Here is a 26,049-nt window from a genome sequence, read left to right as displayed (position 1 = left end):
ACAGAAAACAGACAACAACCTTTGGCAGGGTTTCCAGAGGGACTCTCCAACTCTAATCTCCTCCCGACGTGAAAGGCGCTATACAAATGTAATCTTTTTGTTGTTGTGATCTGTAATGTTTTCTTATTGTAATATAACAATTTCGCGAAAGCAATGTTATTTTCTGAGGAACAACTCATCCGGATTTGTATACAGTTGACCGTTTGGAGAGTAGGATTTTGAACATTGTGGTGAAACGTTTCTGACAATCTGTGTTACCTTAACAGTAACGCCATGAAATATGTCGCCCAGTTCCACAAAGTTGCTGAACTGCGCACTTGAGACTCAGAATGTACTGAAGTCGCAAACCGTGATTTTGTACGACGGTATTTCGATTTGAATTGAAAGCTGTTCTCTGGAATTGTTGACCTCCTCAATACACAGCCGTGTTGCTGACCAACAGCCGGAGCGCAGGGTGACGGCCCCACAAGGGTCTGCGTGGGTGGGGGGTCTCACTTTGCCCATCAAGTGGGCAGATCCGTTAATAATAATTCTTGCATTGGATATAGCGCTTTTCACGTCTTCTCAACGTCCCAAAGCGCTTCACAGAATAGATTGTGAAGTGAGTTGACTGTGTATTTGTTGGGGAACGCAGTGGCCAATTGCACAGAGCAGTGTCTGTCCCACAGACAGTCGTGGACTGAAAATGAACAATTTATTATTTTTTAACAATTGAAGGGATTATTACTCCCAGAAAAATGGGCCCCGGAAGTAATAAACCCTTTCAGGTTTCCCTTTGAGCCTCCCTCCCAGGGATCAGGCCAACAGTTTCAAGAATCAAATCACACACAGTCACTACACTTCACAGTGACTCACAACAGTCACTACACTTCACAGTGCAGGGCTTTGCCCCCCGGGGGCCGCAGGTCCGCCCGGAACCTTTGTGTGGCGCTGTGCGGGGCCGCGGACCGGAAGCTGCAGCTCTGGAGCGGACCGGAAGCAGAAGCCCAGTGTGAGGCGCCATGGAGACCATCCTGGAGCAGCAGCGCCGCTACCATGAGGAGGAGGAGCGGCTCCTCGACGTGATGGTCAGAGAGATGATGGTCAAGAAATCCACGGTAACGTGTTCAGCCCCGGGGGGGGGGGGGAGAGAGAGGGAGAGGGGGAGTGAGAGAGGGAGAGGGGGAGTGAGAGAGGGAGAGGGGGGGGGAGAGAGAAGGGGGAGGAGGAGGGGGAGAGAGAGGGAGAGAGAGGGGGGGGGAGAGAGAGGGGAGTGAGAGAGAGAGGGGGGGAGTGAGAGAGAGGGGGGAGAGAGGGGGGGAGAGAGAGGGGGGGAGAGTGAGAGAGAGAGGGGGAGAGAGAGAGGGAGGGGGAGAGAGAGGAGAGAGAGGGGGGAGAAGAGGGGGAGAGAGAGAGGGGGGGGAGTGAGAGAGGGGGGGAGAGAGGGGGGGGGAGAGAGAGAGAGGGGGAGTGAGAGAGAGGGGGAGTGAGAGAGAGAGAGGGGGAGTGAGAGAGAGGGGGGGAGAGAGAGGGGGAGTGAGAGAGAGAGAGGGGGGGTGAGAGAGGGGGGAGTGAGAGAGAGGGGGGAGTGAGAGAGAGGGGGAGTGAGAGAGAGAGAGAGGGGAGTGAGAGAGAGAGAGAGAGAGAGAGAGAGGGGGAGAGAGAGAGGGAGGGAGTGAGAGAGAGAGAGAGAGAGGGAGAGAGAGAGGGAGGGGGAGTGAGAGAGAGAGAGGGGGGGGTGAGAGAGAGGGAGTGAGAGAGAGAGGGGGGGGGAGAGAGAGAGAGGGAGGGGGAGTGAGAGAGAGGGGAGGAGAGAGAGAGAGGGAGAGAGAGGGTGAGAGGGAGGGGGGGAGTGAGAGAGAGAGAGAGAGAGGGGGGGGAGTGAGAGAGAGGGAGTGAGAGAGAGAGAGGGGGGGGAGTGAGAGAGAGGGGGAGTGAGAGAGAGGGGGAGTGAGAGAGAGAGAGGAGAGGGGGGGGGAGTGAGAGAGAGAGAGAGGGGGGGAGTGAGAGAGAGGGGGAGTGAGAGAGAGAGGGGAGGGGGAGAGAGGGGGGAGTGAGACAGAGAGGGAGAGAGAGAGGGAGGGAGTGACACAGAGAGGGAGAGAGAGAGGGGGAGTGAGAGAGAGAGAGAGAGAGAGAGAGAGAGGGGGGGAGTGAGAGAGAGGGGGGAGAGAGAGAGGGAGTGAGAGAGAGAGAGGGGGGGAGTGAGAGAGAGAGAGAGAGAGGGAGGGGGAGTGAGAGAGAGAGAGAGAGAGAGAGGGGGGGGGAGTGAGAGAGAGAGAGAGGGGAGAGAGAGAGGGAGGGGCAGTGAGAGAGAGAGGGGGGGAGTGAGAGAGGGGGGGAGTGAGAGAGGGAGTGAGAGAGAGAGAGAGAGGGGGAGAGTGAGAGAGAAGGGGAGAGAGAGGGGGGGGAGAGAGGGGGAGTGAGAGAGAGAGAGAGAGGGGGGGAGTGAGAGAGAGAGAGATAGAGGGTGAGAGAGAGGGGGGAGTGAGAGAGAGAGAGAGAGAGAGGGGGGAGTGAGAGAGAGGGGGAGTGAGAGAGAGGGGGAGTGAGAGAGAAAGAGGGAGTGAGAGGGGGGGAGAGTGAGAGAGAGAGCGTGGGAGAGTGAGGGGGAGTGAGTGAGAAGGGGAGGGAGTGAGAGAGGGGGAGGGAGAGGGAGAGAGGGGGGAAAGAGAGAAGGGGGGAGTGAGAGAGACAGATCGAGCGAGACAGAGATCAAGTGAGAGAGAGAGAGGGGGGGAGAGAGAGAGAGGGAGTGAGAGAGGGTGTGGAGGGCGCATGTGCGCGAGGGGGTGGAGGGCGTGCGAGGGGGGAAGACAAGGGCAGGTGTGTGCGAGACAGTGCGTGAGAGAGAGTGACAGAACTTGTGTGAGAGAGCGTGAGAGAGTTTATGAGTGTGCTCGCTGTGCTTTGGCTGGTTTGATGTGGACGATCAGTAATGCATTTAAATTACCTATTCTCAACAACAGCAACAACTTCTATTTATATAGCATCCCTCACACAGGATAGCGCCTCACAGCGTTGCAGTCTCCTCCCCACTTCTCTTGATGGCAGGGACTCGGGCTGGGTTACAGACTCGGCAGCAGCACCCCCCCCACCCCTTTGACCGCTCTCCATACAGGAGTACACAGTGAAGGTCTTGAGTGTTTTGACTGTGGACAGGTTCACAGCAAACCCCAGTCCGTGTTCACCTCAAGTCCGTTCATACAATTTCCAGCAGTTTAACCTGTTCTTCTCAAACCTTGAGACCCTCAGGCAACGTGTGGCAACCCTTCCACTATCCTGATGACTGGATCTGAATAAGAAGTTGCTGAATCTACAAATTCTTAGGAGCAAAATCTGTTTTACCTCATCTGTTTACCAGTTTACCTCATCTGTTTACCAGTAAACTGCCACAGACTCCCACACGACTCAAATCTACAAGTCTTCCACCCACCCGCTCCCTACTCCACCTCGAAACATCCTGCAGTATTTTCCCCCCCCCCCCATTCTGGATGGAACGTAAACAGCACATGTTTAAATGAGCAAAACTAGCCTTTTTATTGCCCTAACTCACACTGAGCTGCTGAACTGAAATGAACACAAGCCTCTGTAAACCCAGGTAAAGGGTAAAAGGTGATTGTGATAAATCAAGTAGTTGTAATAAGAGGAAGGGTCTGGATTTAGATCACAAACCATCACAATGACCGGCTTTCTCTACCTTTATTATAAAATTAATACCTTCATTTTAAAATGTTCTTTTTCAGCTCCGAGACCAAATCAACTCCGACCACCGTGCCAGAGCAGTGCTTGATGTGAGTTTAACATGTGACCAAACATGTCAGGATTGTGTGAGGATGACCAGTACAGTACAGATTCCTGTAAACTCACTGGAGTTGAGTTTTTCCTACAAATACCCGCACGAGCTAATTTTAAAACAAGTTGAAGTTAAGATCAAGAATTGTTAAAATCTCCAAGCTGTTCGTTGTTCACCTTTTTGCCAATTTTAAATTGTGATTTAATTTCCCCTCTTTCCCAGAGATATATGGAAGTGGCTGGAAATCTTCGAGACTTGTATGAAGATAAAGATAGGTATATAGAGATTCCAAAGTCTGTTTCGATATTGTTTTCTTTACTCTCCTTTTTACAATGCTTCTTGCACAATAAAGACTGATTCCGGACCTGGTCACTTTCCTCTCCACCCACACTCCAACCCAGGCTGAGGGTCACTGCTGTATTGGCACTGAAGTGAAATCTATATGGTCAGTTTTCCATAATTACAAAATCACAAGATTGGTTGAAGAAGACCCTTTGGCCTTTCTGATCTCATTCCTCCACAACATCCACCCTACTGTTCCCCCATCACACCATCGAGCTGTTTTTTAAATGAGTGTCCTAACCTCAACCACTCTTACTTGTTTGTTAATTACTGGATCTCTTTCAGCTTCCCCATTGGCAAGTTCAGTTCCAACCTTTGCATTTGATATTTGATATAGCACCTTGTCACATATTTGAGACGTCTCAAAGAGCTTCACAGAATATACTGTAAAGTGAATTGACTATGTTTTGTTGGCGAAACACGGCAGCCAATTGGCACAGTTACCAATTGGCCCACAAACAGTTACGGATTGAATGATCAAATTATCCATGCAGATGGAGGGGGAGATCCAGCAGGGTAGGGAGAAGGGGGATAACCGGAAATGCAGTCAAAGAGGTAGATCTTTAGAAGAGGTTTGAAAGCAGAACGGTTTTAGGAGAAAGCTCCAGAGAGTTTTGGTGGTGAGGTTGGCAAGGCAACTGAAAGTTTGCCCACCATAGGTAGGATGGGGAACAGGAGACATGCAGCAGACCTTTGAATACTTGTCTGTTACACTTCATGCCCAGCAACTCCCTACCTCTCCAACCTTCTTACACCCTACTCTACCAGCTCTCTTTGCTCAACAGCCTCCAGCCTCGTGCATGTCCCTTGCCCCTCTGCTCCACCATTGGCAGCCTTGCTTTCAGCTACTACACCCTGAAACGTGGAACTCTCTACCTCAGTCTCTCCACCCTGCCTCCTTCTTGCCTCCTTACCGACTAATTTCAAATTGTACCTGAAGAATTTCCTCTTCGACTGTACCTACGACCTCCACCCTCAGCATTAAGCTCCGCCACTGCCAAGCGCTCTTGAGAATGCCACACTGAAGGGCGTAATATAAATGCAAGTTGTTGGATGTCTTTCTTTCCCACAGTATGAGGAAGGATGAGTTAAATGCCATTTCAGGACCAAATGAGTTTGGTGAATTCTACAATCGATTGAAACTGATTAAAGAGTTTCACCGCAAACACCCAAATGAGGTGAGTATCCTGCAGTCACAGGAGTAGCACCAGGCATAGCACACCACATATACCCACGTTTCCAGTTGTCTAAGCACAGACAGAGACTGGAGTAGCTTGAAATATACTGCCATTAGCTTTTAACAAAGAAAACCCAGAAATGTTAATGAGCTAAACTAAATATCTCTAATCTAAAAGCTTGTAAAATAAATTTAGATTTTAGCTCAAGTTTGTGATTGACTTTTACTTGTGTTTTTCTATGCTCCAGATCAGTGTGCCTATGTCGGTGGAGTTTGAGGAGCTAATGAAATCCAGGGACAGCCCCAGTGAGGAGGCACTCAGTAAGTTAGTTTTTCAGGAATGTTTCTGTCTCTTACTCCATTTCCACACTGTGTTCCACATTGAGCTAGTTCAAGGCTAGCAATGCTGATAGCAGCTTGCTCTGCACAGTATAAGCACAATCTGTTAACGAATATTAACGATATGTCTCCTTAGATCTTGTGGAGTTCACGGATGAGGAAGGTTATGGCCGTTACCTTGATCTTCATGACTGTTATCTGAAGTACATCAACCTGAAAGGTTCAGAAGTAAGTCCGCAGATATGGGAGTTTCAGTGAGGCAGAGCTGGATGAGGTAGGTTGGGGGTGGGGGGCGGAACCAGGTGGAGGGGAATGGAGTCAGGTGGAGTGGGGGTGGAAGGAGGTGGAGCAGGGTGGAGCCAGGTGGAGCACATTGTTGGTCTGTGTGCTGTGCTAAAGACGCGATTCCCCACAAGGCCAGTTTCCATGGTCGGTCAGAGACATAGTCTGAAAACACACAGGAAACCTTGTTTTAGCTGGTTCCAGCTTCAAAATAAAAGCCCCCGATGTGATCTTTGAGTGACATCAAGTGACATTTTGTTTCCCACAGAAAAGTGACTATATCACCTACTTGTCCACATTTGATCAACTTTTTGATATTTCAAAAGATAGAAAAAATGCAGAATATAAGCGGTAAGTAATTATTTTTTCATGTACGTGGTATTCTGGTTCACATGGACTTTGAAGACTGTATACCTCCTTGATACCGTCGGCCTTCCCGTACTGTTATAGAAGGCAAGAAATATATTTCAGTGAAGCTTTGATGATTTTAACTAGTGGAATGTTAATGAATTAAAAGGTTGGTTACCAGGAATAGTAAGTATTCATCCGAGATCCACACTTTCCACCAGTGATCAATGCATAGATGTCAGGAGCAGGAATCCCCGTTGGGGTTCTACGTCCTCCCAAGCCAATTACACCCTCACTGTTGTCCTTAATAGGAAGAAGAAAATAAGTAGCATTTATCAGATGTCAGGTTATGCGCCTACACTACCCATCTTACCATTTGTTTTAATATGTGATTGAACCATATACAAACTCCAACCTGCAGATTGTTTTCTCTCTGTTGTGGGAAACTGGAGGCACCAGAAGATTTTGCAAACAAGAATCTGTGAACAAATCTATTGTGTTTCAATGGTTTGATTGAGAGACAACCTTTGGAAGGTTATAATAGTCACATTTTAGGTTCATTGGGTATGACCTGCGTCTCTGGTTGGCTCTGGTGCTCAGTGACTGTTAATGCTCCAAGACAATCTTGGAAGCCAAGGACAACCCCAGGTTCCTCTTCTGCATCACCAACCGGCTCCCCCGCCCACCCTCTCACACCTCGCCCAGCCTCACCTCCAACGCCAACTGTGAGGCGATGCTGGACTTCCTCGAAAACAAAGTCAAGGGGATAAGTTTAGCTGCCTTTCCGTCTACTACCCCCTCCCCATTTTTCCTTCACCCACCGACCCCTACCCATCCCTCCCTCCACACCTTCGAAACTGTCTCCCACTCCTCTCACCACCACTATAACCCACATGAAACCGATCACCTGCTCCCTCGACCCCATCCCTACCCCTCTCTTTACCTCCCAGCTCCACCTACTTGCCCCTCTACTCAGACATGATAAACCTTTCCCTGTTTACTGGCACCATCCCCACCCCATTAAAAAGGACCGTCATTACTCCTATCCTTTAAAAAAAAGCCTCCTTGGACCCATTCCTGCTCTCAAACTACCGTCCCATCTCCAACCTCCTTTCTCCAACCTCTGCAACCAGGGCTCCCTCTACCTCCTCATCCTCCTTGACCTCTGCTGCCTTCAATACCGTTGACCACTCTATCCTCATCCACTGCCTCTCGTCTCTACCTTCATGGTTCTGTTCTTGAATGGTTCAGATTGTACCTCTCACACAGTCTCCACTTCATCTACACAAACGTTTCTTCTCTATCCCCTGGACCATCTTGTGCTGCGTTGCTCGGGGCTCTGTCCATGGTCCCCACCTCTCAATATCTATATACTCCCTCTTGATGTCATCATCCGCAGACATGGGGTCAACTTCAACGTGTATGCGGATGACACCCAAAGGTGTGTCTGCCTCCACCCTTGACTCCAGGACCCACTGCTGTCCTGACAGAATGTCTGTCAGACATCAAGTCCTGGATGAGAGCGAACTTTCTTCAGTTGAACGTCCACAAGACCGAGGCTCCTGATTGGCTCCTGTCAGCGCCTCCTCACCTGAGGCGCTGAGAGCATCACCATCCATGGGGCTCACTCCACCTCACTGAGCCGGGCAGGAACCTTGGGGTCTTGATTGACCCTCAACTATCCTTTCTACTCCACCTCTGTGCCATGACCCGCTCTGCCTTCCCCACCTCCGCAACATCTGCGCCATGACCCGCTCGCCTTCCCCCCACCTCCGCAGCGTTGACTGGCTCCGTCACTATCTCACACCCCAGGCCACCGAAACCCTCATACAACAACAACAACAACAAGATTGCATTTATAGAGCGCCTTTCATGTCGGGAGGACGTCCCAAGGCGCTGGACAGTTGGGTCAGGACCTGAGCAGGGGGGAAATGGTCAGGGTGAGGGGAGGGAAGGGAGGGAGCGAGGAGGGGGTAGAGAGTCGAGAGGGGAGCTGAATGTACAGTCGAAGAGAAAGGTCTTGAGACCGGCCTTGAAGGAGGAAAGGGAGGAAGCAAGGCGAAGGCACTGGGGGATGGAGTTCATACACTCTTTCATTACATCGAGGCTTGGGTATGCAAACTCACTGCTTATCGGCCTCCGCAATGCCTCCCTCCACAGGCAGATCATCCAGAACTCTGCAGCCTCTGTCCTCTCCCGCACAAAACTCCGTGACCCTATCACCCTGACTCCCACTGGATTCCTATCACACAGAGGATATAGTTCAAGATCCTGGCTCCTTTACCATCCTGCCTGCTCCTCCACTCAGCGGGCTCTGGCCTGCTTTATGTCCCTCGCCTGCCCCATCATTGGCAGATGGGCCTTCGGCCACTCTGCCCCCACCCTCTGGAACTCCATCCCGCAGTCCCTCCGCCTTGCCCCCTCCCTCGCCACCTTCAAGACCCATTTCAAGACCCTTCTCTTCGACCGTGCTTTCGATCACCTGCTTCCCTCCCTGCCCTCCACCCTCCCCAATCCCGACCCTCAGCTCAGGTCCGAAACTGACTGTCCAGCGCCTTGGGACATCCTCCCAAAGTGAAAGGTGCTATACACATGTAAGGTGGTGGTTGTTGTACCTGGATCTGAAACCGCAAAGTTTAAAAATCCATTCAAGATCTCCACAATGTACTGTGTCCAGGTACCTGGAGATGCTACTGGACTACCTGCAGGATTACACCGACCGAGTAAAACCTTTACAGGATCAGAATGAGCTTTTCGGCAAAATACAAATCGACTTTGAAAAAAAATGGGATAATGGGAACTTCCCTGGCTGGCCGGTACGTGTCGTCTGTTTGATTGTAATTTACACATCAACTTAATGAAAGATTTCTATGAAACTAATTGTGGAGTCCTGTAGCTTAGTGGTTAGAACCACGCAAGCGGGAAGTCCTGCAGGGTGAAATGTTGGGCAAGATTCCTTGCTCCACGCACCTCTGTTTACTTAGCAGTAAGTAGTAACCTGGTTGTTGATTGAAGGATTGCTTTTCTAGGGTTAAGAATCCCTTAAAAAATAATATTAATTTGGTCACTTAATCGACAACTGTTTTTTGGGACACTGCTGTGCGCATTTGGCTATCGCATTTAGTCCACAAAATATACAGTCAATTCACTTTGCAGTATATTCTGTGAAGCGCTTTTGAGACGTCTAGAAGATGTGATAAGGCGCTATATCAAATGCAAAGATTATTATTGTTGTGAGCTTTCAGCAACTAGAATTCAGCATCTAGCACTGTGAAGCATTTTAAGATGACCCCCTGATGTGAAATGCGCTGTATAACTGTAAATTGTATTGTATCCGTATTCAATTCTGCTTTCACTTCTCTTGGTGTCTATCCGAAGTATCGGTGTATTAAAATATTCCTGGAGGCCTGTGCGGCAAATGTATGATATAGAATTGTAAAATATAGCACACAAGGAGGCCATTCAGCCCATCGTGCCTGTGCCAGCTCTTTGGAAGACCTACCCAATCAGTCCCCCGCTTTTTCCCCCATATCCTTGCAAATTTTTCCAAAATAGTTTGGCTTTTCAAGTTAAAACCAGTCTCTGTTGTATTCATTGTTTAATTAAGCTTTCGGCTTCTTTTGCTTGTTTGTGGTAATGTAGTCAGTTGTATTTGTCCTCTTTAGACTATTCTGTAGAATCTCCAGCACTGAAAGAGGCCATTCAGACCAGCCAGTCTGTACCGGTGTTTGTACTCCATTCCAACCTCCGCCTGTCTTAATTCACTCTCTCTCACCTCCCCCTTAGCCCTTCCCTCTATTCCCTTTTCCCAATCTATCAACTCAATGCAGTGTGCACTGTTGCATTAATGAGTGATTGATGAGATCAGCCTCACCTTTGTTCAGTTGTCTGTTAAAACACAGATGGTTGTATTGTTTTCAGTGACGGGATATAATTGTGTTTTCTTCTGACAGAAAGAGACCAGCAGTGCCTTGACTCATGCAGGAGCTCACCTGGATTTATCAGCCTTTTCCTCCTGGGAAGTGAGTTCCCCTTTCACCTGCCTGTCGTTGCCGGAGCTTATTCCTCTATAATTTGGGATATTTCAAACTAATAGAGGATAATCTTGATTTGACTGAATTAACTGTTTCACACTAGAAAGAGGCTCAGATATGTAGAATGTTTCCACAAATCCAGATATTTGCCTTTTATCTGTAGTAATTGAACATTTCCAACTTCATCTATTTTCAAGTTATTTGTTCCTATTGATTATGACCAATCTTATCAACTACAACCTTGTTACACTGAGGTAGAGATGCATTATAAGACTGTCTACGACCTCTCAAACAGTTTTAGAAATTGTAACTGAGCAGATAATTGTGTTAATACCTTACTACTGAGCCAGGCTGACGCACATTATTTATGTGCATCAGCCTGGCTCAATAGTAGGAAGCACTCTCGCCTCCGAGACAGAAGGTTGTAGGTTCAAGATCCAAATCAGGATATAGAATCACATAGTCTAAACTGACACTCCATTGCATTGTTATAGAACCATAGAATTATACAGCACGGAAGGAGGCCATTCAGCCCATCGTGTCTGTGTCGGCTCTTTAAAAAGAGCTTTTCCAAATCAATCCGCTCTCTCCCCATAGCTCTGTAAACTTGTCTTCCCCAAATAATGATCAATTTCTCTCTTAAACGTTGTTATCAAATCAGCTTCCACCGCCCTTTCAGGCAATGCCTTCCAGATCCCAACAACTTGCTGTGTGAAAACATTTCTCCTCACCTCCCCTCTGTTTCTTTTTACAACTATTCTAAATCGGTGTCCTCGGGTCACCGACCCACCCGCCAGTGGGAATGGTTTCTCCTGTTCACCCTATCGAATCCCCTCATAATTTTGAAAACTTCTATTAAGTCTCCTCTTAATCTTCTCTGCTCCAAGGAGAATAATCCTAGTTTCTCTACCTCTCCTGATAACTGAAGTGTAAAGGTTCATCATAACTTCCTGACTTGTGTACTCTGTGCCCCTATTTATAAAGCCCAGTATCCCGGATGCTTTTTTTAACAGCTTTATCTCCCTGTCCTGCCACCTTCAAAGATTTATTTACATGAACCCCAGGTCTCTGTTCCTTCACCCCCTTTAAGATTGTACCATCAGCTTATATGGTTGGAGGTGCTGTCCTTAGAATGAGATATTAACACTGAGACCCATCTGCATGTTTAGAATACATTAGAATATACAGCACAGAAACAGACCATTCGGCCCAACTGGTCTATACCGGTGTTTATGCTCCACATGAGCCTCCTCCTGCCCTTCCTCAACTAAGTCTTCAAGCATCACCTTCTGTTCCTTTCTCCCTCATGTACCTGTCTAGCTTTCCCTTAAATACATCCGTTAGATGGATGTTAAAGATTTCTTGGCACAGTTCAAAGAGAGAAGGAAGTTTCTTCTGGTGTCCTGGCCAACAATTCTCCAAATAAAAATTGGTAACTTATTTCATGACTTTGTGGGATGTTGCTGTGCGCAAATTGGCTGCTGCGTTTGCCCACAAAACACACTGATGTGCAGTGACTCATGCATTATTATTATTTATTATTCTGTTGATTGTTTCTCTCTTTTCCTCTTCATTCTCTTCTCCAATTTCCCCCCAATTTTCAATGCACTTCAGCTATTATTACCTAACCAACTGGGGAGTGCTGCTGTGGAGCTTTGCTTCATGTGTGCAGAAATATTGGTGGGGGAGGGGAAGGATAAACCAGGCTTGCTATGGTGACCATTTCCTGGCAATCATACTTCAGACAGCTGTTCCACGCTCCCACTTTATTTATGGAAGTTGTGTATTTCGTAAATCAGTTCAAAAATCAAACTCTTTAACAAGTATTCATTTCCTGTGGTAGGAATTGGCTTCCCTGGGCTTGGACAGATTGAAGTCCGCTCTGATGGCTTTGGGGCTGAAATGTGGAGGGTAAGCACTTGAGTCTTTTCCAGTGTTCAGTTTATTCAAGAAAACACTTTGACCAGAAAAAATATTCCAGCTTTACAGAGATATAGTCTGAATGTAAAATCTATATCAAAAGCTTTAGTTTTATATCAAGGTTGGGTTTTGTCCTTTCAGACATCTCAAAATAGCCTGTTAAGTAATGCCTTTACAATCACCCAGAACCACTCCTGAACTAAAGTAGTTTTAAAGTGTGGACTGGCACACTTTAAAATTTTTGAAAGTGCTTTGTTGTATGATACATAGAAAATAACACGCAAGAAGATTTGTTGTATTAATATTGGCAGAGCATATGATACAAACACTGGGATTGCTGGTTTAATTGACATTTCATGGGTTAAATGTTCATTATTGTGTGTCTGCTGAACAAGAAAGACTTGTAACTATTGATTTTCTCTTTCAGGACTTTGGAAGAAAGAGCGCAAAGACTGTTCAGCACCAAGGGGAAGGCTTTGGAGTCACTGGACCCTTCGTTGTTTGCAAAATCTAAATCCAGAGGCACTAAAAAGTTGGTGGATGGTCGGGTTGGCCAATAGATGCATCTTGAAGTTCCTCTAGCTGAGTTTTTTTTCAATTGTTTCCATCAGTATAATCACTGCCTTTTCCTTTGACGTAGGGATTCGGAACGTAACAAAGAGATTGCTTTTCTTGAAGCTCAAGTGTATGAATATATTGAAATCCTTGGGGTGAGTGTTTCTGAACATTCTGGCTAATCCCTACCCCGCGAGAGAGACCCTTCACTCGAGTTACAGTGTTGCTGGTTTTTGCGTTTGCACTAAGCAATTCACTGCCGTACACACTGAGGCAGGAACATTTGGCATCTGAGTATTCTAAAGAAAATAGCTCAGTGAAAGACGAGTGCTTCATCCTTTTCTCTCCTTTCCTCTCCCCCCACCCCCACTCAGTGCCATTACTGCCCTCCACCCTCCCAGCTTGAGGAAGATTGGCCAGAGTTATATTCTTGCTGTTCGGTAACAGGTCTCCATGAGCCATGCTACCCACTGCCGGGAGCATCTTCGTAGCAAATGCTGATACTGTGAAGTGCAGCAACTCTGAGGAGTATCGCTGTTAGGTGCCCTAGTGTTTGAGTCAATGCCTTAGAGGGAGAGGATAATGTAGAAAATGGAGGAATCTAGGGAATAATGAAATGCTAATTAAAGTTCAGTTTGAACTAGAAAGGTTATTATTATGGATCATAAATGGTTTGGGTGGAAGGGAATGGGCACTGGGTGTGTGATAATAATAGTATCCTTGCATTTGATATAATGCCTTATCACATCTTCGAGACGTCTCAAAGCGCTTCACAGAATATACTGTAAAGTGAAATGACTGTATGCTTTGTAGGCGAAACGCAGCAGCCAATTGGCACTGCAGCGTCCCACAAACAGTTGTGGATTAAGTGACCAAATTATTATTATTTTTCTTTTTGGAAGGAATTATTACCCCCGGAAAAGCGATCCGCCAATTGACTAACAATCGGGATCCTATTTACTGCTAGGTAAACAGAGGCATGTGGAGTAAGGAAACTTGCCCAACATTTCGTCCTACTGGGAATTGAACCCAGGTCTCGCTTGCGAGGCGAGTGCTCTAACCACTGAGCTACAGGACTCAACGATTAAGGGAGGTTCCTCATTCCACAACTCCAGAAAGTCTGTGGTTCTTGCAAAAGCTGTTTTTACGAGTTTTTCCTATTTTGGAGTTAGTTTAACTAATTTAAAGCTACATAAATGTCTGAAATGATTCCACACTGAATTAAAATACAGTTTGAATTGTATTAGACGATTTGTCTAATCGCAGACCCTGTGAATCAACCTGTGGTTGTTTTTGTGCTTATTTTTGGTGCATCACCTGCCATCCTCTGGGAGATTAATTTATTGTGTTCAATCTGCTCTGCAGGAACAGCGGCAGCTCACCAGAGAGAACGTCCAACGCAAACAAGCTCGGACTGGGGAGGAGCGGGAGGAGGAGGATGAGGAGCACGTGAGTGAGAGTGAAAGTGAAGACGAGGAAAATGAGATCATCTACAATCCCAAGAATCTGCCACTGGGCTGGGACGGCAAGGTGAGAAGCCACAGGGCACTAAAGGGCCTTGTGTATATTAGCTCGTCTTTGATTAAATCAATAAAAATAACATATCGTGACTGTCAGCCCTATTGAATGCTGAAACTGAGAACCAGACTAAATTGTTAAATCATCCTTGTGCTTCATTCCAATTTACAAACCACTGTAAAGTGCATGTTACCCACAATATGACCAGACGTCTGTAGCAGGTATTTCACCACCGAGGTTTAGGTTTTGTCTGCAACTCACTTGGAGCAACAGCTACTGACCAGTAGGTGGCAGATTCTGTCACTTTGTAACTCAGTGGTAATCTCTGTTTGGTTTACTGAGTTTACAAACATTTCACTGCGTGCACATGCAGTGACAGAGCAAGACTACATTTCCCCCGATTCAATGTGTCTTGCCCCCCCCCCCCCCACTAACAGACCTTATTAACCTCTTCCTGTCCACTGGCACCGTACCCATCCCCCTAAAGACAACCGTCATCACCTCTACCCTCAAAAAACCTTCCCTTGACCCATCTCTGCTCCAACTACTGGCCCATCTCAAACCTTCCTTTTCTATCAAAGGTCATGGAACGAGTTGTCTCTACCCAGCTTCGCTCTTTCCTCACCCAGCACTCCCTCCATGAATCCCTTCAATCTGGGTTTCATGCTGCCCACAGCACAGAGACAGCCCTGATCAAGGTGACAAATGGCATTTTGTCCACCTGCAACCAAGGCTCTCTCTGCCTCATCATCCTTCTCGACTGCTCTCGATACTATTGACCACACTATTCGTCTCCACCGTCACTCACCTTCACTCAGTGGTTCTGATCTTGCCTGGTTCTAATCCCATTGTGTGCACTTTGTGGCCACCAACGGCTTCTCCTCTAGCCCCCGCACTGTCACGTGTGGCGTCCCTCAGGGCTCTGTCCTCGGGCCCCTCCTCTTCAATCTATACATGCTCCCACTCGGCGATGTCATCTGCAGGCATGGGGTCAATTTCCACATATATGCGGATGACATCCAGCTCTATCTCGCTGCCTCCACCCTTGACTCCAGAACCATTGATGTCCTGGCTAATTGTTTGTCTGACCTGAAATCCTGGCGAGAGCAACTTACTCCAGCTCAATGTTGGCAAGACAGAGGCCCTCCTACTTGGCTCCTGGCAGCGCCCCCTCACTTCAGCCGCTGACACTATCACCATTCATGGCTGCACTCTTCACCTCACCAGCCAATCCAAAACCTTGGTGTCCCTTTCAACCTCAGCTATCCTTCAAACCCCACATTTGTGCCGTGACCCGTTCCGCCTTTCCACACCTCCGCAGCATTGCCCACCTCCGCCACTGCCAGTCACCGCAGGCCGCCGAGACCCTGATCCAAGCTTTCATTCCGTCCCAGCTTGGCTACGCCAACTGCCTGCTCACTGGACTTCCCAACTCTCCCTCCACAAGCTGCAGCTCATTCAGAACTCTGCAGCTCATGTCCTTACCCGCACCAGCCTCTGGGAACCTATCAACCCTATTCTTGCCCGGCTTCACTGGTTCCCCATTCCTCAGAGAATTGAGTACAAAACCGTCATTCTTACCCTCAAGGCCTTCCATGGTCTTGCTCACCCCACCTCTCCGACCTCATAATCCCATATCAGCCTGTCCGCTCCCTCCCCTCGGCGAACATAGGCCTGCTTGCGATCCCCTACACTTCCCACTGCAACATTGGCAGTCGGGCATCATCATCTCTGCCCCCAAACTCTGGAAATTTATCCTGCAATCCCTCTGCCTCACTGCCTCTCTTGCCTCTTTCAACTCCTGTCTGAAGACTTCCTGTTTGACCGTACCTTCAACCATCCTCCCCCCCCCACCCCATTGTTTGCCCTCCTACCCTTCTGACCCCAACTCCCAGCTCAGGTCAAAAATCCTTGATTGTCCAGCGCCCTGGGACGTCTTTCCGACATGAAGGGCACTCTACAAGTGTAATTTGTTGTCTTCACCCGTTGCCGCTTGTGCACTTACCAGAAAGCGTTGGAATCACATTGATTGAATTGCCGATGGATCAAGACCATGTTTCCTGCAATTCAAAGCAAACTTATATTGTATCAGTTGCAGAAGTCAAGTAACCTTTTTTAAAACTTTTAAACAAGTGTTTTTTCCCCCTTTGCCATCCACCTGACCGCTCGCTCCCGGTCCCCGCGTGCGCACTATGGCTGCCGCTTTGACCCGAGCCCCCTCACCCCCTCCCTCCCTCCCCCCTCCTCTCTCCCCCCAAACCCTCCCCCCTCTGCATCTCTCCCGCTCTCTCCTCCTCTCTCTCCGTCCCTCTCGTCTTCTATCCCCACTTGACCCTCCCACAACCTCCCTCTGTTCCAGTCTGGGAATCCTCCGCCGGGCTCACCGCGGCACTCGGCGTTGGCTGTCCAGCAGCAGCCACACCGACTGCCCCATTCCCCACCACACTCGCCACCCACCCCGGACACAGACCCGGGGAGTCAACCTCTCCTCCCTCATCCCCATTCCCCCCACCCCTGCCTCACAACCTGGACCCCCCTCCCCTCCCACACACCCTTCTGTCAACCGCTCCCTCCACATCGGACTGCAAAATGTCCGCTCCCTCTGCAACAAGGCCCTGGTCATCAACGATCTCATCCTTGATGAGAACGTTGATATCATGGCCTTAACAGAAACCTGGCTCACCCCAGGCGACACCTTCCCCCTCACGGAGGCCACGCCACCCGGCTACACCTCCCACCACATCCCCCGCCCCAACCGCCGTGGCGGTGGTGTTGCCCTTATCTCAAGGACACCACTTGCCCTATCCCCTACTCCACTGGCTCTTTCCCCTCCTTTGAGCACCTCACCCTCTCCCACCCCTCATTCCTCTCCCTTAAAATCCTCCTCCTCTACCGGCCCCTAAAACCTCTCCCACCTTCATCTCTGACATTTCAACACTCCTCACATCTCTTTGCCTCTGCTCTGATCGCCTCATCATCCTGGGCGACTTTAACCTACACTTCACCCCCTCCTGCTCCATCTCCACAGACTTCTCTTCCCTGCTCTCCTCACTCAACCTCTCCTTACACATAAACTCCCCCACTCACAGTCACGGCCACCCACTCGATTTGGTGATCACCCGGGGCCTCAGTGTCTCGGATGTCACTATTACCGACAAGGCCATCTCTGACCACTACTTCATCTCCTTCACCACCTCCACCCCCCTCCCCACCTCCACCAGACCCACCACCATCTTCTACCGCCCTTGGAAGAAGTTACCCCCACAATCCCTAACCGATGCCTTGGAGTCCTCTGAACTCCTCTCCCTCTGGCCTTCAACCCTCACCGACCCCTCTTCTCCTCTCTCCCTCCTCCACAATACCCTCTCCTCCACACTCGATACTCTTGCCCCCATCACTTCCCGCACTGTCTCCTACTCCCGCTCCTCCCCCTGGTACACCACCCACCTCCGCTCACTGAAAAGCCAGGTGCGGGCTGCTGAACGCACCTGTGTCAAATCTGGCCTAACGGTCCACCGACAAATCTGGCTGGACCTCCTCAAAATTTACCGCTCCACTCTAGCCTCGGCCAAGTCGTCCTTCTACTCCAGGATAATCCTGGAGGCGAAGAACAACCCCAGGCTACTGTTTTCCACCACAACCCGACTCCTCCGTCCCCCCGCCACCCCGCGCAGGTCATCTCCTCCAACCTTCACTGCGAGGAGATGCTGGATTTCCTTGAATCCAAGATCAAGGGAATCCGCTCCGCGGTCACTTCCCCTCCAACTTCCACCCACCACCCACCCCTTCCCTCCCACACTCCGACTCCTACCCATCCTCCCCTACACACCTTCGTACCCGTTTCCCCACCCTCTGTCACTGAACTCATCCTATCCCTAAAACCAACCACCTGCTCCCTTGACCCCATCCCCACTCCACTCCTTATCTCCCAGCTCCACTTTCTTGCCCCACATATCACTGACATCATCAACCTGTCCCTCTCCTCTGGCTCTGTCCCCATTCCATTAAAAACTGCCATCATCACGCCCACCCTGAAAAAACCCTCCCTTGATGCGTCGCAGCTATCAAGCTACCGGCCCATCTCCAACCTCCCCTTTCTCTCCAAGGTCTTGGAAAGAGTTGTCGCCTCCCAACTGCGCTCTTTCCTTTCCACCCATTCTCTTTTCGAACCCCTTCAGTCAGGTTTCCGTGCTGCCCATAGCACAGAAACTGCCCTGGTCAAGGTCACCAATGATATCCTGACCATCTGTGACCAGGGCTCCCTCTGTCTCCTCGTCCTCCTCGACCTATCGGCAGCATTCGATACGGTCGACCACGCTATCCTACTCCACCGCTTGTCCTCCCACCTCAACCTTCAAGGCACTGTCCTTGAATGGTTTAGGTCGTACCTTTCTCACCGTCTTCACTTTGTCTCGACGAATGGCTTCTCCTCCACCCCCCGTACTGTCTCATGTGGTGTCCCTCAGGGCTCTGTCCTCGGTCCCCTCCTCTTCACCCTCTATATGCTCCCCCTTGGTGACATCATCCGCAGACATGGGTTAACTTCCACATGTATGCGGATGACACCCAACTCTACCTTTCCTCCTCTACTCTCAACTCCACGACCACCGATGTCCTGACAGCTGCCTGTCCGACATCGAGTCCTGGACGAGAGACAACTTTCTTCAGCTCAACGTGCGAAAAACCGAGGCCCTCCTGATTGGCTCACGTCAGCGCCTCCGCACCTCAGGCGCTGACACCATCAGCATCCAAGGCTGCACTCTCCACCTCTCAAAGCCAGTCAGGAACCTCGGCGTTTTGTTCGACCCTGAGCTGTCCTTTCTCCCTCACATCCGCACCACAACTGGCACCGCCTTCCATCACCTCCGGAACATCGCCAGACTACGGCACTACCTCACCCCTCACGCTGCTGAAACCCTGGTCCACGCCTTTGTCACCTCAAGGCTGGACTATGGGAACTCTCTCCTCGCCGGCCTTCCCGCCACCTCCCTCCACAAGCTGCAGGTCATTCAGAACTCTGCAGCTCGTGTACTGTCCCGCACCAGGCTTTGCGACCACATCACTCCCACCCTCGCTCGCCTCCACTGGCTCCCCATCCCCCAGAGGATTGATTTCAAGATCCTCATCCTCACCTACAAGGCCATTCACGGCCTTGCTCCCTCCTACCTCTCCAACCTACTATCCCCCTACCTACCTGCCCGTACCCTCCGTTCCTCTGGCTCCGGTCTGCTCCACGTCCCCCGCCCCAACCGCCCTACCATCGGTGGTCGGGCCTTCAGCCTCTCAGCCCCGAGGCTCTGGAACTCCATCCCCAGTGCCTTCGCCGCTTCCTCCCTTTCCTCCTTCAAGGCCGGTCTCAAAACCTTTCTCTTTGACCGAGCCTTCAGCTCCCCTCTCGACTCTCTACCCCCTCCTCGCTCCCTCCCTTCCCTCCCCTCACCCTGACCATTTCCCCCCCGCTCGGGTCATGACCCAACTGTGCAGCGCCTTGGGACGTCCTCCTGACGTGAAAGGCGCTTTATAAATGGAATCTTGTTGTTGTTGTTGTTATCTTTAATTTCTATAACGTTCTGTTTTTTCAGCCTATTCCGTACTGGCTGTACAAGTTGCACGGTCTGAACATCAACTACAACTGTGAAATCTGTGGAAATTACACCTACAGAGGACCTAAAGCATTCCAGCGACACTTTGCTGTAAGACACAAACTTTAGACATACCGGGCTTTGCAGCTTTTCATTCCTTTATTTCTGAGATGAGTGACTGTTAGTGTTGCTGTGGCTGAGCTCTGCCAGTGCAGTGTGTGACTGACTGGGGACACTCAGGGAAATCTTTACACTTCTCTCCCTTTCCTTTTGATTGTTTAAGAAATAGTTTTTTTTCTTTTGAGGCTTGTCTCCAAATGCCATCCTTGGCTGAGCATGTTGTGGGGGTGGGGGCTGCTCCTCTGGAACAGTCTGTGAGACGGGAGTCAGTGCAGTTTGGGGGTAATTCTGTTTCTGTGTGGAAGTGTTTGGGCTTGGATGAGACACCTGATATTGAGAGCTGTGGCCCATGCTGCAGCGCATTGCAATGTCAATGCTGTACCTCAGGTCACTACAAGATTGTTTGAGCTTTGTTTTAAAAAGATGGAAGAATTGGTTCTGCTTCATGTGCGTTTTTGTGCGTCTTGGCTCCCAGGAGTGGCGTCATGCTCACGGCATGCGGTGTCTGGGAATCCCCAACACAGCGCACTTTGCTAACGTCACCCAAATTGAGGACGCCGTTTCCTGTAAGTATCAAACTCATGCCAGGGGAAGCTTATTAAAACAATCTGTATATGTTACTGTATGTGTATATGAAGCGCTTTTAAATGTCCTTCGTAAGGGATTATTATTAGTAATAATAAAAATCCCTGCATTTGATATAGTCTCAAAGCGCTTCACAGAATATACTGTAAAGTGAATTCACTATATTTTGTGGGCAATAATAATAATTGGGTACATCTCCAACATAAATATTTTGTAAAGTTAATACTTAATGTTCTAAGGGCAGTGTGTTATGCTATTTTAATTCATCAGAGGTGTTTGTACCTTTGTACTTGGCAAACTAAGTGACGGTTCCGAATCCTGTAAAGTTCCTGCTGACCCGCCTGTCCTCAGCTCTGACAGTAGACCAGAGGAGTGCGGCTGCTGTGGTCAGGTACACAGTCACTACACTGGATAGAAATCCTTTCAGAGTCGAGCACTTTCAGAAGTTTGGGTATTCTAGGTACCCTAATCTTCAAAAGAGTGTGATGCTATCTCTTAACATCTACCTGAAATACCAGAACAGGTTCAGAAACTTTGTTTAACATCTCCTGTGAAAGGCCAAGTCTTCAGCAAACCTGAATACTCCGCTGCCTTGTAGTGCAAACCTTAATTCTAAACTAAAGTTTTTATAAGGTCTTGAATTTGAAATCTTTCTTCTGTGAAGTGAAAGCACTGCCAACATATCATTGGGAGCTGGTGATCTGGAGGTTTGAGCTAGAGCAGATGGTTCCATTAACATATGTTTGTCTAGAAAGAGGTTTAACTGGACACAAAAGCATGCTAATTACTGTTTATTTTAATATGAACAGTGTGGGCAAAGCTGAAGCACTCGAAGGCAGCAGAGAGATGGCAGCCAGATACGGAGGTAATTGTTGGATATGAGTTGCTTATGTGATTGATCTTTCTACCTGCATTCGTTCTGAAGCGATAAATTATAATAATTCTTGCATTTGATATAGCGCCTTATCGCATCAAAGGGGCATCTCAAGACGCTTCATAGAATATACTGTAAAGTGAATTGACCGTATATCTTGTGGGTGAAACATGACAGCCAATTACACACAGCTGGGTCCCACAAACAGCGGTGGATTAAGTGACCACTTTTTTTTGGAGGGGTTATAATCCCCAGATGTGTTAGATGTTAAATGACTTGAACACCCTGCAACTAAGAGATCTGGGTATTCTGATCAATGGAGTGCCCATGTGGATCAGCTGGTTTTAATGCCAGCAGAATTTATATGGATTCCAATTCAGTGTCACTAATATTTACATGTGGGTTTCCCCAAAAGAGTAGTTCTGATAGATGTGGCAAAAACAACAGACCCAACTGAGTGGACCTAATTGTTGTAAATTAATGTTGTAAATTTCAGGAGGAATACGAGGACTCGAGTGGGAACGTGGTCAACAAGAAGACCTACGAGGACCTGAAGCGGCAGGGGCTGCTGTGAAGCATGTTCCCAAATTCCAGCCCAGTCACAGCTTTGCGTTTTTTAATCAGTGACATTGTACACCCATTAGCTGAAAATGTTAGTTTGTTTGAGGTCTTTTGGTTTCCAGAACTGTAGCCTTTATTTTCGTTGCTATGTCTCTATTTCTAAATTTAAAAAAAATGTTGAGAACAGTGAATTAAATAGAATTTCTCGCTGTATCTCTGAGCAAACCACACAGGTACCAAGCTGTGCTGGATGAGGGCAAATCTAGTTTGCACAGGTGTAAAGGACACAATTTCTCCACCTGCCTCCCACCAAAACGAGCTGGAATCCAATGTGATTTCTGTGGGTTCATTTGTGTTCGGTAGGATTTTGTATTTAGTGGTACAGAACCAGATGTTATCATGGATTTACCCACATTCTGTTACGTTAACAATAAGCTTATAACTTTTTGGTGCATGTTCAGGCAAATCAAGACCATTGAGACGTAATTTTTTCATATGGACACTGGGATTGTTCTGTATAATTAGCAGAAAGTTATCTTAATTCTCACTAAGGAGATATATTTTTTAAGATTGGCTCTGGCCCTGGTTTCTGCATTTCCACTCTGGCCACTGGAGTATTATTCATTTTTATTACTTTAAAAATGTTAATGTTTGGCTTAATTTGCATAAATCATAAAACGGTGTAATTGTGTGACTGAGGCGTTAAAAGCTGCCTGACTTCACTGCCTTTATCTCTGCTCATATTGTTTGTACCTGTTTGTATAAACAATACCATTTCAGCTCAATTCCCCAAACCCAATGTAATAAAATCCCGTGTGGACACACAGCTCAGGAGCTTGAGTTATTGGAGTTCAATCGATACCGTAAGACTTTCAAAATAGAATAAAATTCTGAGATTGTGACAATACCTCAGTTATTTGTGTCTAATACTTTAGCAGCTCTTGTCACCCTGTGTGTTAGGCTGACTCAGTTGCTGGCACTCTCGCCTCAGAATTAGAAGGTTGGAACTTGAAACAGATACAATCTAAGATGACACTCGGGTGCAGCATGAAGGAAATGAAAGGTGCTAAATCAAAAGTGTTAGAATCATTGAATTTTACGACACAGAAGGAGGCCATTCGGCCCATCGTGCCTGTGCCAGCTCTTTGAAAGAGCTATCCAAATTAATTCCACTCCCCCGTGCTCTCCCCATAGCCCTGCAAATTTGTCCTTCCCAGATATCTACTCTTGAAAGTTGTTATCGAATCATCTTCCACCAGCCTTTCAGGCAATGCATTCCAGATCCCAACAACTCATGTGAAAACATTTCTCCTCACCCCCCTCTGGTTCTTTTGCAACTGTTTTAAATCGGTGTCCTCGGGTTACCGACCCACCCGCCAGTGGAAACAGTTTCTCGCTGTTCACCGTATTGGATCCGCTCATAATTTTGAACACCTCTATTAAATTTCCTGTTTAACCTTCTCTGCTCCAAGGACAATAATCCTCACTTTTCTACCTCTCCTGATAACTGAAGCCCCTCATTCCTGGTACCTGGTCAATCTCCTTTGCATCCTCTCCAATGCCTTGACATCCTTCCTAAAGTGTGGGGCCCAGAACTGAACCCAGTCTCGAGCTGAGGCCTAACCAGTGTTTTATATAAAGGTTCATCATAACTTCCTGACTTGTGTACTCTGTGCCCCTATTTATAAAGCCCAGTATCCCGGATGCTTTTTTAACAGCTTTATCTCCCTGTCCTGCCACCTGCAAAGATTTCCTTATATGACCCCCAGGTCTCTCTGTCCCTTCACCGCCTTTAGGATTGTACCATCAGTTTATATTGCCTCTCCTCATTCTTCCTCACAAAATGCATCACCTTGCATTTCTCCGCATTAAATTTCATCTGCCACGTGTCTGCCCACGTTACCAGTCTGTCTAACTCCTCTTGCCGTCTGCTACTTTTCCTGGCTTTGTATCATCTGCAAACTTGGAAATTGTACTCCCGATACCCAAGTCCAGGTCATTTATACAGATTAAAAACAGCAGTGTTCCCAATACCGACCCCTGGGGGACACCACTGTACACTTCCCTCCAGTCAGAGAAACAACCGTTCACCACCACTCTCTGTCTCACAGCCAATTCTGTATCCCTGATGCCACTGTCCCTTTCATACCATGGGCTTCTATTTTTTTAACAAGTCTATTATTTAGCACTTTATCAAATGCCTTTGCCAATTCCATAAAACTACCTCAACTGCACTACCATCATCTCTGTTACTTCATCAAAAACTCTTACCAGTTTTGGGGGTTTTGTTCGTGTATCGAGTGGAGGGAAACTAATACTATACTTTGCAGTTTTAAATCATACCTGTGGACCAAGGCTATATACTTTGCTGACGTTCAGTGTTAAATTTGATGGCAGCCATCATTACAAACTGGTGTAAAGTCTAGGCTGATTTTCAATTTAACCAGTGACTTATTTCAGTGCAATTGCTGCTATGCTCACTTGCTTAAAATAAGACTGTGACTGATAAATTCCTGATTGTTAACATGTTCCTTCCTGCAAACTGGTAACTTTTTAATGGGTTGATCTCATTGAGGGTGGGGTGGCAGGGATGCTTCAGCTGATCTTAGTGTTTGTTGTGCGAGGCACAGGAAAAATCATCTCGTGTTGCCACTCTTATCTCTATCCAATGGTGGGAAGTCACATGTGTGGATGCCTGAGCACAGGATGATTTGGCTGTGACGAGCATTGGGTGACAATATCCAGTAAGTACGTGGCAACGTGAGCAACAGGCACTCGTGGCCAGTGATCCAGCCAAGTTCATCTCTCCAATAACAGTTAAAAGTAGTTGAAATATTATTATTATTATTATTAAGTGATTGCCGTTGAAATACCTCCTTGCCCCATCATTGTACTGTTACTTAATAAAACCATACCAACCGGCCTGCTCTCTCTTTCTACCGCGCTTCTGGTCATCCTCGCCACCCCGCCCCCCCCTTTGGTCCTACCACTCTTGATTCCAACTCCCAGCTCTGGTTCAAATCCTTGACTGTCCAGTGCCTTGGGACGTGCTCCCGATGTGAACGGTGTATACATGCAATTTGTTGTTTTGAGATAACTAATTGGTGCTCTTTAGTGCCAGCCTGGCTCAGTCAATAGCAGTCTTTTCTCTGAGTCAGAAGGTTGTGGGTTCAAATCCCATGTCAAGACTTCAAAAAGACAACTAATTGCATGTATAATAGCGCCTTTCACCTTGGGAAGAGCTGAAAAAGAGAGTGGAATTTCTCTAGGCGACCTTGCCTAACATCGGTCACTCATTTCAAAGTTGTTCATGGGACATTGCTGTGTGAAATTAGCTGCTGTGTTTGCCTACAAAATACAGGCTTTACCCTTAACAGTGAATTCCTGTGAAGATACTTGAGATGTTGTTTTGATGTGAAAGGATGATTATTATCGCAAACCAAACCAACCTGTGAAATTACAATGCTGGATTCTTTGTTTAAAAAAACATTGTGGCGTTCCCCCAACATGAACCAGTTTGCTCAGGGGAGTAGGCTTTTTAAAGGCTTCTATCATCACATTATGTTTCGATGATAATTGTTTGTAATTGTTATTGGGAGGTGACCTTCACTCTCGTACCTGGGTTGGATTACTGGGTGCTGAATGCTCTGTTACACTGCGCCCTTCATGTGGGCGGGGTCTCAGGGCACTCAACAGAAGTATGGCTTGGTTCTGAGCTGGGGGGAGAGGGGAGGTGGGCCGCAGGCACGGTCGAAGAGGAAGGTTTTCAGGAGTGATCTGAAGAAGGCAAAGAATGGGGGAGGCATAGGGATGGAGGCAGAGAGTTTGAGTTTCAGGTTGTAGTGACTGAGCATGGCCACCAATGGAGTAGAGGGGCAAAGGGACATGCAGGAGCCTGGAGCCAGTTGAGGGAAGGGGTGGGTGGAGGAGTGCAATGTAAATAGTTTGGAGAGGTTGGGAAGTGAATTGGTTTGTACACGAGTGTGAGGATCTTGAAATCAATCCATTCTGCAATAGGGAGCCAGTGGAGCCTGGCA

At 48.0% G+C, this 26,049-nt stretch overlaps 1 protein-coding gene across 1 annotated transcript; it reads left to right on the top strand.

Moving 5' to 3' along the window:
- Positions 1-970: 970 nt before the first annotated feature.
- On the top strand, positions 971-22,919 carry sf3a3 (splicing factor 3a, subunit 3). The gene is made up of 17 exons (XM_007906978.2): positions 971-1,097; positions 3,726-3,773; positions 3,998-4,050; positions 5,190-5,295; positions 5,543-5,615; positions 5,770-5,861; positions 6,184-6,266; positions 8,941-9,079; positions 10,217-10,285; positions 12,141-12,208; positions 12,645-12,749; positions 12,858-12,927; positions 14,138-14,302; positions 19,873-19,983; positions 20,468-20,558; positions 21,387-21,442; positions 21,948-22,919. Exons 1-17 carry the CDS (start codon positions 1,002-1,004, stop codon positions 22,023-22,025), a joined length of 1,503 nt encoding a protein of 500 aa, XP_007905169.1. The 5' UTR covers positions 971-1,001; the 3' UTR covers positions 22,026-22,919.
- The last annotated feature ends 3,130 nt before the right edge of the window (positions 22,920-26,049 follow it).

Source organism: Callorhinchus milii, unplaced genomic scaffold (genome assembly GCF_018977255.1).
Source record: "Callorhinchus milii isolate IMCB2004 unplaced genomic scaffold, IMCB_Cmil_1.0 Scaffold10, whole genome shotgun sequence".
Lineage (NCBI taxonomy): Eukaryota > Metazoa > Chordata > Chondrichthyes > Chimaeriformes > Callorhinchidae > Callorhinchus > Callorhinchus milii.
This window is presented reverse-complemented; position numbering and strand designations above follow the sequence as displayed.